At 57.3% G+C, this 13,690-nt stretch overlaps 1 protein-coding gene across 1 annotated transcript in view; it reads right to left on the bottom strand.

Annotated features, from left to right (window-relative positions):
- LOC128278705 (protein sevenless) overlaps positions 1 to 13,690 on the bottom strand; it is a 36,906-nt gene that overhangs the window by 2,273 nt on the left and 20,943 nt on the right. Inside the window, exons 4-14 of the mRNA XM_053017438.1 lie at positions 9,628 to 9,687; positions 9,210 to 9,554; positions 8,886 to 9,128; positions 7,220 to 7,364; positions 6,077 to 7,135; positions 4,371 to 5,920; positions 2,462 to 4,235; positions 1,407 to 1,629; positions 499 to 1,319; positions 235 to 434; positions 53 to 160 (exon numbers count right to left, since the gene is read on the bottom strand). Coding sequence (XP_052873398.1) covers positions 53 to 160; positions 235 to 434; positions 499 to 1,319; positions 1,407 to 1,629; positions 2,462 to 4,235; positions 4,371 to 5,920; positions 6,077 to 7,135; positions 7,220 to 7,364; positions 8,886 to 9,128; positions 9,210 to 9,554; positions 9,628 to 9,687 — 6,528 coding nt within the window. The remainder of the gene's footprint in view (positions 1 to 52; positions 161 to 234; positions 435 to 498; positions 1,320 to 1,406; positions 1,630 to 2,461; positions 4,236 to 4,370; positions 5,921 to 6,076; positions 7,136 to 7,219; positions 7,365 to 8,885; positions 9,129 to 9,209; positions 9,555 to 9,627; positions 9,688 to 13,690) is intronic.

Below are 13,690 nucleotides of genomic sequence, written 5' to 3'. Positions count from 1 at the left end.
AGAGAGAGAGGATCAGTTGACACCGAGAGGCGGCACCACACTCCACACTCACCTTGATGGCAACCCGGGTTTTCGCTTCGCCGTCAACCCCCTTCACGACACCCTCGTAGACTTCACCGAAGGCGCCACTTCCCAGCAGCGACGAGCTGGCCATGTAGATCTGTGGGTTGTGAGGATTCGACGTTAGCGTTTGTGCAGACAGCGAGTCGCAATCTCGCTCCCCCCCCCTCTTACCTGATCACTACGGATCTGGGGCAAGAGCGACACCTCGGCGTTCAGCAGTGCGCTCGCCCCGTACAGTGCGTTACTGCTGGTCACGAAGTTGCCCCGCCGCGGTAGCTCCCGCAGGTTGGCCAGCTCCACGTCCGGCAGGCGTGACCCCCCGGTGGCGCCATCGCCCGTAAACGCTTTGCGCTTGTCGTCGAAACGGAGGACTGCAACAAAAAAAGGAGTGTGAGACGGCGTTCGCTAGAGAGCCTCGAGAGCCTCTGGGCTTACTGCAGACGATGACCACGATGACGGCGAGCAGGACGATCGCGAGGATGCAGGTGAACACCATCACGTAGCCGACGGCCCGCCGCACGTACATTGGGTGGCTAACGGGGCGGCTCTCCTTGCTGTACGGGCCCCAGCCGAACGAGTTGCGGGCCCGCACCCGGAACAGGTTGCTGTTGATGGTCTGCCGGTCCGAGATGATCCAGTAGGTGTCGGTCCCGTTGTACACCAGGCACCACGAGTCTCCTGCCTCCCCGTCCAGGGGCGTGGCGGCGGTGGTGGTGGCCACCGGATAGGTGGGGGGTGTCACTAGGGCCGTCGTTTCGTTGCCGCTGACCTCAGCGGTGGTAGCCTCCAGCTGCTCAGTAGCGTTCGTTGCGGTGACTGCGGTGCCGTTTGCGCTCACCAGCTTGATGGCGTCACGGTGGGGAGGCGGCGGTGGCTGCTGGCGGACCAGAGCCTCCAAGCCGTACTCTTCCAGCGGGGCCCCGTTGTCCTTGGCCATCTCCCAGCTCACCTTGTACAGGTCGGCGTGCAGCTGCATCACGACGGGGCGGCCCGGAGCCCCCGGCCGGTCGGCCAGCGTCTCGTACACGAAGCTGAGCGTGCTGTCCTCGCGTGGCCACAGGTACGGCGCAACCCGGTCCGGGTAGTAGATGCGTGCCACGAACCGGTAGCGTGTCTTCGGCAGGAGCGCCGCCAGCTCGTACCGCGTTCCGATCGTTTCCGGCGAGTAGTGGCGACGCCCGTCGAGCGGTTCCGGTCCCGAGTCGAACATCGTGGTCCAGCGGCTCTGCCCAACGATGCCGTACTGCAGCTGAAAACTGCGCGCCCCGAGGGGGAACGACGCAAATAGGAGTTGGTGGTGAGTGGGGAGAGCAGAGAGTTCGGAGCGCTCGTTCACAACTTACCGTATACAGTTGGCCGGGGCCTGCCAGTGCAGGCGCAGCCCGGTGGAGTTGATGGCCATTAGCTCGATGTCGCTCGGCTCCGGGAACGTCCGGATGTCGACCGATTCGCTCTCGCTGAACGCGTTCAGCGTCGAGTGCGCCCGTATCCACACCCGGTACAGCTGGCTCGGTTGCAGCCGCGTCAGGTTCATCGCCAGCAGGCCGCGGTCGACCTTGTTGTACTCTGTCCGAGAGAGGATGACAGATACAGATATTAATGCCGGTTCTGTTAGTAAAGCCCCGTTCAGTTAGTAAATGGATCGGACGGAAGAAGTCAGTCCAGGAAGCTGATTGGAGCGTTGCCCAGAAGGTCAGTCGTACATCGTAAGCTATTTTAGCATAGTCCAAGTGAAACCGAAGTGTCATTTACCACAGACCCACCAGATATCTTCTTCTGCGATTCCGATCTGTAAGTCTGGAAGTCCGAGAGTTCCAGGACCGGGAGTACGAAAGTTCCTGTTATAGCCTAGACGTTCTACTCAGACCTATTCTATCTACCACGTCAGCTACAGGCGCAGGGAGGTGGTGCTTCCCAGCCTCATGGACCATCATCTACATCTATTAGCCGTATGACTTAATTCTTGCCGTTTTACAATAGAAGGCAGTACTCACTAAATGTAACATTTAAAAAAAAATAAAATATCTGTTTGACAGCTACTGTCATTACGCATTACGCATTACGATTTTGTAGTTGCTAACGATGGGCAATACTTTCATTAAAGTAGTCATAGGTTTTGTTGGTGTAGTTAGGCCATAAATGGCAAATAAAAACTGCAAGAATTAAGTTCTTAAGCAAGAACATCTAATACTTCTACTACAAGTGACAGGTGAATGAAAACTTTTGACCATACATGTTTAGAGCACAACACGAACCAACTTCAACTAGACGTGAGAAGCCGATAGCCGTTATCAACTCCTACTAGATCAAACACTGTCCCTTAATCGTCATAGTTTTGCGCTCTCGAAGAGCCTCGCATTCAACGCCTCATCGGCTCGGGTCGACCCCTCCCACTCACCGGTGACACGCTGCTGCTGGCGGTTCTTGTGCTCTCCCGTCTCCGTCTGCCAGTAGATCTCGTACCACACCCGATCGTTGTTGAGGTAGATCGGCGCCATCCACCGGACAATCGCCTCCGTCGGGCTGACGGGCAACGCTTCGATCCAGGCCGGACGCGACGGAGCCCCGGCCGCGGTCGAGAAAACGGTGGCCACCGCCGCCGGACCATCCAGCAACCGCAGCCACGCTTTCTCCTCGTCCCCCCCATCCCCGTAGTACTCGTCGTCGTCACCGTCCCCGTCGCCCTCGATATCATCGTCGTCGGTGGCCGGCCCGGGAGTGGCGGCCGTGGTGGTGGTGGCCGCTGCTTTCTGAGCCCGATCCAGGTAGTAACTGTACGGAGTGACGTGGAACGCGTACCGAGTGTACGGCCGAAGACCTCCGATCGTGGCGACCGGTTCGTAAGAGTACTGCACGGCGGACGAGTAGACGGGGCCGCCTCCGCCACCCCCAGGGAGCGCCGCATACCGGATCCGGTACCGGACGCCCGGTGGCCGGACCGTACAGTTCGGTTGCGGTTCCGGGAACGGGAGGCGCAACCGGAGCGTGTGCTCGGTGAACGCTTCCAGTTCCGGCCGGTAGTGGGCCCCATCAAGCCGCGGCACCAGGCAACGGGCAGGCGGGTACGCCTGGTGTTGCTGGGCCGGCAGAAACGAAACCGACTCCGAGAGCTGCTTCGCTGCCGGTCCACCCTTACGCACGTGCACAGCCCGCGCCGGCTCCTTCATGGCGGTCCGGAGACCCCACGACCGGAGCGGGGCGCCGGCGGTCGGGGCCAACCGGTACAGGTACCGCCCGTCGGTTGCCGTCAGCGTTTGCAGCTCATCAAAGTCCTCCGGTTCGTGTTCGTGCTGGTGAAAGAGCGCCCAATAGTCGGTGCAAGCCACGGCCGACTCCGGAACGGGACCATCGCGGCACATATACCGGCGCACCGTAAGATCCGCATCGTCCAGCGGCACACTGAAGCCACCGGCGGTCCGATCGGTGCTCATGATGGCGTGCAACGTGCGGCGTTCCGGTTCCACCAGCAGATAGTCGATCTGCCGATCACTCACGAGGCTGCTGACGAGCGGGACGGGCTGAGCGCTGACTGCGGTGCCCCGTGCTTGCTCCGTCTTCGTCGGTTCCAGCCGGTTCAGGTCGAACGCGTACAGTGTGGTGGTGACGGGGTCCGCCGACGCCGACGCCGACCCCGACGGCGGGGCCGAAGCCACCGGCGTTTGCGGCGCAGTGATCACGGTCGCCATGTAGAGCGTTCGTCCGACCCAATCGACGGTCAGGGCGGTCGTGTGGCCGGGCAGGTGACCTAGCCGCTGCCGGCTCTCCGTCGCGATGTCGTACGCGTACAGTTCCCCGTTGACGTCGACCCAGAACAGGCGCCGCTCGTGCCGCAACTCGGCCAGGAGCGTGGCCGGAGCCGTCGGTGGCATCGTCACCGTCAGGAGTGGCGCCGTTGCGGCCGTTCCCCCGGGGTACTCGTGATCCAGGTCGAACAGCGTGATCTGATGGGCGGTGACCACGTACACCAGCGGCATCAGGGCCGGCACCGGCACCGCCCCACCATCCGCCACGAGCCGCACGGTTTGGGCCGCCGTCGACACTCCTTCGAAGTTCACGTTAATGGCGCGCACCCGCAAACTGTACGTCGCGTTCGGAATCGACTCCTGTTCCTCCACCAGCAGCTCCGCCTCGTCCGCCGGCACGCGTATCTCGTCCACCGTCACGCCCGATTGCTTCCCACGGGGGGTGGTGTTCAGTTTCACCGCCGTTCTGTCCGACGACACCACCGTCGTCGTTAGCTCCTCGTCGTCGTCGTCGTCGTCCTCGCTGGCGTCCCCATCCCCGTCGTCGGTACTTGTGCGCCAGACCCGACGGCAGGTAACGCGGTATCCGACGAGTGGACCGTTCAGATGGGCCGGAGTGTCCCACCGGAACAGGATCGTATCCGCGAGCTCATAAGTCCCAGGACGGTAGCATGGCTTCAGGTACGTCCTCGGACGCTCCGGAGCCGACGGGGTACTGGTGGGGGTGCGGCGCCTGACTGTGGCCACCGCCGACGAGCGCCAGTAGGTGAACGCGTGCACCGTAACGTTCATCAGCGAATAAGGCGGGATGAGTGGGTAGACGTACGAAAGCGGGGAACCCTCGTAGGCGTACCACGGGACGCTCAGTTCGTGCGAGCTACTGAAGGTGGTCCCCGCGACCCCCGCTCCCGGCACTTGCAGTAGGAGTTTGTAGAACACCGGCACCGCACTCGGATCCTCGCCGTCGACGGCGAGGACGGGTTCGTCACCGCCTTCACCCGATCCGATCGCATCGACCGGGGCCCAGCTGATGTTGAAGGAGCGCCAGTCACCCGTCACGCGCACCGTCGCCCGGTTTACGGCCGCCGGCAACACCGCCCTCGGCTCCGTGTCGCCACCGGGCCCGGGTGTCGATTCTTCGATGAGAGCCAGCGCCGTGGTTCCGTGCAGTAACGGCGACCGGATGTACGCAAGGTTCTCACCACGCTCGTCACCCACCACACCCTGGCCGTCCCGGACCCAGAGCAGGCGGTCGCTAAAGTGCAGCAGCGGACCCTGAGGCGGTGGCCCCGGATCACCCAGTGCGCTCAGTTGCGCCTGGCTCGTAACGATCGCACTCGCATCGATTGACCCCCCGTTGATCGTGCCGGCCAGCGGGGCCCAGTAGAGGTGCGAAGCGCTGTAGCTCCGCACGATCCAGTACAGCCGCCGGCCGCCCTCCGTGTCGAGTGCCATGCCGACGATCTGTCGGCCGGTGAAGAGGTTCTCGTTAAAATAAACCACCCGATTCTTGCCGTTCAGTCGGAACGCCTCGAGCAGCAAGCCGGACGAGGCGTACAGGTAGCCACGCCGCTCGTCAAACCGCAGCTCCCGAACATTCGGCACGTTGTGGATCGGCTCCTGGTGGTCACCGAGCAGCCCCGCCCGTACGATCATCTGCTGGGCGGAGTTGTGGAAGTAAAGCCGCTCTCCGCGCCGATCTAACGCCACGCATTCGACCGAATCGAGCTCACGGATCCGCACACCACCCTGGTACAGGCGCAGCGTCCCGTTTCCTACCACGTACAGGGTGCCGTTGTGCCAAGCGAGCCCACTGACCGCATCCACGTCCATCTCCGTGCCGTTTGGCAACACCGAACTGACGTTATCTCCGATGACGTCCGAGCGCATGATACCTCCGCCGGCCGCACTCGCCCAAACGAGCTGCCGCGGGACCGCCTGGTGTGTGGTGCGGAGGGTGCGCACTCGAAACTCCCGGCTCCATGGCCCCGCGCCCGCCGGCGTGTGAGCCGCCACCCGCACCACGTACCGACGGTTCGGTGCGACCCGTATGCCCTCCAGGCCGGTCGCGTAGCTGGTGCTACCATTCGCAACGACCGCCACCCGCAGCACCGGCAGGGGCAATGACGCCCCCCCGGCCTCCGCTTCCGACGGCGCGGTTTCCAGCTCCGGTTCCGGTGTCTCCGGGTCCACCATAATGTCCGTTCCGGCGATGAGCTCAGCCGCCGCCGCCGCCGTCGCCGCCGTCGCCGCCGTCGCTTCGCCTTTCCTGGATCCTGCGATGTCCGGTCGCACCTCGAGCCGGTAGCTCCACGCCTGCCACGCACCCTTCCCCTTCACACCCAGCAGGTACGGGGGGTCCCAGGCGATCCGCAGCCGATCGGGCGACACCAGAGCCTGGACGTGGCGCGGCGGATTCACCGGCACCGGGATCGGTTGCTCCGACGTTAGGTTAACGCTGATGCTGAAGTACGTGTTGTTCGACGCAACCGGGAACGCGTTGTGGAAGTAAATGTCGCTCTCCTTGTGGTAATCCTCCGCGAACACATCCGTCCCGTTCGTCCAGTAAAAATACCCGCGGGCGAGGGCGAGCGAGCGGACCCGCTCGAACCGTGGCTGCTGCACATTGTTCCGAATGTCCTCCACCACCTTGCCGTCGAGCGACACCGACAGCATCGTGTTGGCCCGCTGATCCGCCACGAGCACGCGGAAGTTCGGGTGGTCGATCGCGAACGCACCGAGGTGCGGACTGCGCACGATCTGCTGCGGGCGTATCTCGTGCCGCACACCGTTCGAGATGTCGCCCAGGTCGAGCCGGAACAGTCCCCCGCTGCCGGCCACCGGGTCACCCTCGGCGCCAATCACCCAGAACAGGTAGCCGTTGAACGGGTCGACCGCAAAGTAATCCGGCCGCTGCTGAAGCCCGGCGATCGCTACCGTCAGGTGAGCGCCGGCAAAGTCACAGTGCGAGATCTGCCACAGCTGCGTCGTGTGCGCCTGTCCCAGCACGTACAGGTGGTCGTTTAGCCAGTCCACCGACAGCAGCGTCGGCCGAAAGTTAGCACCGGACGTCGGGCTAAGGACCGCCACCCGGTCCTGTTCGGCGCCCGGCCGTAACGGGGCGCGCCAGATGAAGCCGGCATCGTCCGACACGAAGATAAGGCCACGCCGGATGTGCCTGGCGGTACCGCGGATCTTGTGTGTCTCGCTGCGGTAGAACCGGGTCGGAGGGTCCGAGAACAGGAGGTTCGAGCTCTGCGTCAGGACCGAGTGCTCCGCACCGAGGATGAGCGTCGGCAGGATGGGGCTCTCGTCCGCACCGCCACCGCCATCGCCACCGATGCCGTTGCCGTTTCTGCTGCCACCTGCGCCGCCGGCGCCGCCCCCCATCATCATGCTGCCATCGGTTTGTGTGGGTTTCGGAGGCGTCGAAACGTGTGTCACCGAGGCGGGTCCTTCGCCCTCCGGGTTGCGCATCGCCACCGACACGGAGTAGTTGCGGAGGGCGTCCAGCTTCTCGAAGATGTAGTACCGGGACGTGCTGGACTCGGGAACGTCCTGCCGGGCGGGTGAGCGGTGAGATGAGCGGTGAGATGAGAGAATTCATTTTGGGCGACGGTGAAAAGGTGTGTGTGTGAAACACTAGGCGCGGACGGACATGCGCTGCGCAGCATGCATGTGTCGCGCCGTCGTGTGCTGTGAGGGGATGGTCAGTGGTGGTGGTGGTGGTGGGTCACACACAATCCATCAACCAAAAAAAAACTAGGAGATATAGATGCGATGCGGCGATGCGATGCGAGATGCGTGGTTAGTACATCTGGGGAGGGTGAAGACGTTAGAGGGTGGTGTAGGAGAATGCCTTAGAGTTAGAGACAGATAGGGGATAGGGGTAGGGGAGCAACCTAAAGCAACCTATTCACGTGCGGAGCAGTTCCCCGCGCGGGAGCTTGTGCTTGTCTCAAAAACTCAATCATACGTGGAAAACGTGCAAAATCCGTTCTACTTCGACCCCTTCTCGGTCAACTACACCTCCGCAAAATCCTTTCCCACTTTGAGAACAAAGATCCCATTGGCCCACAGTGGAAAGAAAAGAGAAAAGGAAAACAAGAGATAGAAAAGAAGAGAGAGAACGATAAAAGGGGACATATAGTGTGTAGACTGTGAGTCGCGGTGAAGCGAGCAGAAAGGGGAACCTACACAAAAACATAGCCACAATAGCTTGACGCCACCTACTCCTCCTAACGCTTGGCGACATACCAACAGATCTAAAACTTGAACAGTAAAATTGTAAACTGATTGCACTACCTGTCAATATTGTCCTCCTCAGTCAGCTTTTTGGTAACATTTCCTTGTTTTGACATCAGGCAAAGTATTTCATTTTTCTCTACTTGATGAAGAAAGCTACTGCAGGATCACATCAAATGCTTGTCGAAGCTTGTTTTTGGAAGATCACACTGTTTTAAGCAGTTTACAAGAATGGCGATTTTGGCCTAATAAGCAAAGAGCGTCGAAAAACTTAAAAAAAAAAACTTTCTGAACGGGACAGAAAGGCTTTTGATGTGTCACAAGCTTCTAAAACCTGGTGAAATCGTTAATTTAGATCGCTACCGACCGACAAATGATCAATTTGACGACCATAATGGGCCAGAAGACACGGTGCGGTATCTATGGCTCCATAGCAATGCGCCTGGGTATAATCAAAGCAATTGGCGGGGAACTGTTGCTGACCGAACGAACTCCAGAAGGGTGTACTATTTGGATGTAGAAGGATGAAGCAAAAAAAGCTTGCTTGGCGTGCTGAATGTGATCTCAACTCTTCTTCGTTATGACTCAAAAACTATGGAGTGGGTGCCTAGTTTTGCCACGCCCGAAACCACCCTCCACCTCGTATCCCACCCCGTAAGGATAGTAAACAGAGAAAGAAATAGAGAGAGAGAGAGTGTGCAAAACAATTCGAGAGCAGAGCAGCACATATCAGAAAAGCTAACGAAAGAAGTGACAGATCAGTAGAACAAAAAAGTCAACGCAAACAGCAAATAACAAAAAGCAAACAACAACAACAACAATAACGGGGGGAACCTTGAGGGCGCTGTAGCCTATCGGGTGGAGGTCTTTGATCTGGAGGACATATGACAGTACGGGCCCGTTCGGGAAGGGGCCCGGCTCCCAGGAGATGGAAATGCGTGAGTGGTCTACCGCAACGGCGCGTACAATGGTCGGCTTGGAGGTCGGCACACCGGCCGGCATCGTGCTGATGATGACGCTCTGCTCCGACGTCAGCACCTGGTCGTGGTTCGGCGACAGCAGCAGCGCCACGCGGAACTGCAAAAAAGAAAGGCGAGAGCGCGTCGTCCGTGGTCAGTAGCAGCAGTAGCAGTAGCAGGAAGCGCACGCGAAACCTACGCGATACTTGGTGTAGGGTTGCAGGTTGTCCACGCGCACCGTCGAGCTGTCTCCCATGCTCTGGTTCCGACAGAACTTCCAGTCACCGGCCACCTCCTCGTAGCGCCACTGCACCAGGTAGCTCTGGGGGCCGCGGTTCCGGTGGCGCGACAACTGCAGCAAGCGCTCCGGAACCTCCCACTCCAGGGCGAGGGCCGTCGCGGTCAGACTGTCCGCTACCAGAGCCGGTGCGTGCGGTGTTCCGATTTCGGCCTTCAGCCATCGAAAGTACCGGTTCAGTCCATCGTTGCAGCCCATGATGCAGTACAGCTCGCGCGCCTCCAGAAACTCCTGATTGGTGATGTTCTGCGGGAGACGAGACGTCGACAGAAGTGAGCAGGGGGCGCAAGTGGAGCAGCAACAGCAGGTCAATACTTACGCACACGTTCTGACAGCTGGACTCTAGCGCCTGCTCCCAGTGTTGACAGCCAGCGGTGCACTAACGGGGCGAAAGAGACAGAGAGTTAGAATTGACAGGTGTGTGCTAGTAGCTGTTGCCCGTGTTTTAAACCACTCCCTCACACAACACGCACGCGGTACGGTGTTTAAACCTGGGGACGAATCACCTCTTTCGCACCCTCACTACTAAATTCTAACCCCACTCCACAATCCACTGCACGTTAATAGATTTAATGGACGCCACTGATTACCGTCGATTGACGACCGGCTTGGCATGGCTTGGCCCCGGGGGGATTTGTTTGGCTTGGCTTCCTTCTCTCGCACACCACCACATAATCGTCTGGATTCACACACAGCGTTGACCGGAAAGCGGGGGTGGCTGATCGTGTTCCCGCCGATCTGAGGGCCAGCTTTTTCGGCACTTTACTGTGGTGCTGGTGGTGGTCAGACTCAGAGCGTTTTGATTGAACCTCACAACGCAAGCGAGAGAGAGCGAGACAGAGATCCAGACACCGAGAGACACCGGGAATCAGATGGCATCTAACTAATAACGAGCGCGCACTTGCATCTGTGATATTGGCCCAAATTCTTCAAACTGTTTAGTCAACATGGCAATGGTTAGAGAACCCCCTCCGCTCATTATTCGCTGCTACACGGAGTAAGTACAACTAAGTAAGTAAGTAGACAACTGCGGTGCGGTGTTGACATTTGACACCAAAAACCGGACCGAGTTTTGTTTGTCAATCTTCTCTTCTTTCGTGGCAGGCGCAAAGCACGAGACCGGCTTCATGAGGCGTTCCTGTATTCTTGTGTTTTAATTTACTAGCAGACGAGAACAGAGAGAGAGAGGTTTGGTGTTACAACTTTTATATTTTACGTCGTGTCGCTCGATTGGGGTTAGTATACTTTACACAAAGCACTACTCGAAAAAATAGTGAAAGGCTTTTCTTATTCGGTAATTTCATTTGTTGTGTTTTTGTAACTATTTCTCTAAATGTTTTCTTTTTTGTACAATCGGGAAGAGGAGCCGGTCACCGGAGGATGGTGAACCAAGGAAGAGTTTAGTGGGTATACCCTCGGCGGCGAGAGGAGTCCCACACAGCGCGCGTAATTGTGTTCCCCTACTTGCAAAATACCAACCATTGTGTTCCCCTACTTGCAAATACCATAAAATATGACCATTCAACATCTTCCTTGAAAAGGTGCCGAAAAAGACTGTGCTAGTTGCAGCTGATCGCATTGTTGCGCATTTTGCGAAATCCAGAAGTAAACACTACTACTATTGTCGCTTGTGATGAGACGGGTATCAAGATCGGCGGGGGAGCGATGGAATTCATGTCACCCTGTTGATGCTGGGACACTTGGACCCAATTGATCGAATCTTTGTAACGTTGTTAATCTTCGGTTCGGTAACTCGGGATTGGGATCACCCCTTTGAGGATCCCCGTGAACCATCCCATCGATCGATCGAGAGTTCACACACATTAAAAGTACTTGCCACAGAGAAACCTTCAACTGACCCGGACCCGATCGATGAGTCTGGGGCTCGAAGATGTACGGAAGGCACTCTGAAAAATAGGAAATTTACTACAAAATAAGCCAAGCCTGCTGATGCATTAGCAGTATGCAAAAGGATGCAAGTGGTGTAAAAATTGAAGATGTCAACAATCAAAACACTACATCAATTTTCAACGAATCCCAGCATGTGTCCGACACAGCATACTTCGAGGTGTGTGTCGATAGTTGGTCGATTGGCTCACGGGGCGTCAAGACTAGCTGACGAATTGATATCGATCGGTAGAACAAACGAGCTAATACGTCATATGATGATATGTCCCGCTGCAGCTCGCCGTCAACTAAAGTTTGATGAGGCGCACAGATTGCACATTGCCGCCGCCGCCGCCGCCGCCGACGCCATTGCGCCTTCCACATTCGAAAGGATCCTAATTCCGCAAATAGCTCGCGCGCGCCCTGGAGCCGCGCAGATGATGCAGATGGGGATGGAGAGTAAATTGATGAATGAACCGAAGTATGTATGAATGAACGGGCGCGCCCCGCGGGCTCGGGGTTCTCTCCACTCACCATTGTCCACGGGCGGGCGGCTGCTCCTCTTCCGCTAACTAACCTACGAGCGCGAGATGATGATGCCGAACACTACTTACTCTACAACACGCTGCGGGGTCGAGGTCGGGCGTAATAAATGGTGTTTGGTGGCGGTTCGCAAAAGAACACGCACCGCCCGAGCAAGAGAGAGCGATGATAAGCCACCGCCGCGCGGTGCGCGACTACTATTAGAGTATGTGCGGGTGTGTATAGTTGTGTGTGTGTGTGTGTGTTGGGTAGCTCTAGCTAGGGTAGCACAACACAATTGCAGGAAGTGCATCATCAAGCCCGCTTCCCATCAACCGCCACACCATCCACCACCCACTTCCCTTTTGGGGGCGGGACGGGGGAGTGGAAACGAAAGCAACGAGATCCTGCTTCGTGATAATGTGGGCTATGCTAATTAAAGCAGACAACACAGGGCCACTGCTGCGCTCCAATGAACGTTGAATGCTTTTTGCGCGGTTCACCCGTGGAAGTCCGACGAGAGGTGCGTGCCGGACACACATACCGGAGACCGTGGTAGTATATGGTGAGTTGAGATGCTTCTGCGGTTTTCAAGCTAACAGACTGTTCACCCAAGGACGCTAATCGCGGAGGTCTGCGCGGTTGATAGAATTATTTGGGGATAGAATTATTATTATTATCAAAAGAAGTTTGTGAAAATAGATTGCTAGATAGTTTTTCGTCAATAACGACCAAGAACCTTCTATAATAGAGAGGCATTATGAAGCTACCTTTAAAATAGCCATAAATTATACAACAAAACGGTGCATACTTGACGCAAATCGGATCTCATCGGAAACATCTTAAATAATGTTCGATTATTGACAACCATCGCCATAATAATGTGTTTGTGTCGAAGTTACTGAGATTGTTTCAATGATTTTTCTTGCAATCGTGGTTTCGCGGCGAAATTCTATTCACTTGACCCCTCCTCTCTTATAGCGCCTGTTCGGCTCTTGCATTATCCCTTGCATAGACCTTCTGAGAGCGCGTTCCAGTACTGGCAACTATAATTCTATTTTCACCGATGCCGATCGTAAGGTCCGAGATTACTTTGAACCTTTTCTCAGTAGCAATTTTATATTCAGCGAAACGATGGAGGTAATATGGTGTTCCCGATGATAAACGCTGCAAGGTCTTCCACAGACCAAAGCCAAGTTTGCCGCAGTATACATTACGCACGATCTACACAGTCCCGGCCCCGACCAGTGCCATGTTTCCAGTACAGTGTCCCCAAGTGTGTCAATATGCCGTAGAGCCTATCATCCAGAGAGCTCAACAGTATCCAACTAACCCAAATTCAATTAGTAGGTCTCTAGTAGAGAGTAGTACCTAGCCCCGCCGCACGTGATTGGTGGAGAAGCCCCCAGTAAGCGGACGTACCACGTGGAAACCTTATGGATGGTGTCGATGGAGCAGCAGTTCCGCTCTGCTGTCCCACACCGCAGACAGGGAATCGATACCGGGGACGACAGTCGATCGGTGTGCGTGTGCGAAGCGGAAGACACATACAGGGCTAGACCGGCGGCCCGATCTAAAGATAATGACAGCTCCACCATCAACCCTGAGATGGCGATGACCGCGCGCTCTGCCGGACACACCTCGGACCTCGTAGTACACACCACATGTGTCGAGAGAGAGCTCGATCGAGTGCCGAGCTGGTGGTGTGGGGCTGAGGCCCATAACAACCCCCCAAACCGCCCGCTCCCTTCCTAATTATCCGCTCGATCGACGCGTCGGAGTGACGGAGTGGAAAACAAACCACCAACACCACAGAGAGAGCCCATATGGGTGTCACGTGTTTGCGCGTCCTCACCAAAAACCTTCTCTTGATCGGCCACAGGGGCTGGCCACTGTTTTCGAGATCGAAACTCTTTCGAAATCGAAGACATTCGCACGCTGGGCGCACACTCCCCCACCACTGGACTGGACCA

This window comes from Anopheles cruzii, chromosome X (assembly GCF_943734635.1).
Source record: "Anopheles cruzii chromosome X, idAnoCruzAS_RS32_06, whole genome shotgun sequence".
NCBI classification, from domain to species: Eukaryota; Metazoa; Arthropoda; class Insecta; order Diptera; family Culicidae; genus Anopheles; species Anopheles cruzii.
Note: the sequence above shows the minus strand (reverse complement) of the source record. Positions and strands in the feature narration are given on the sequence as shown.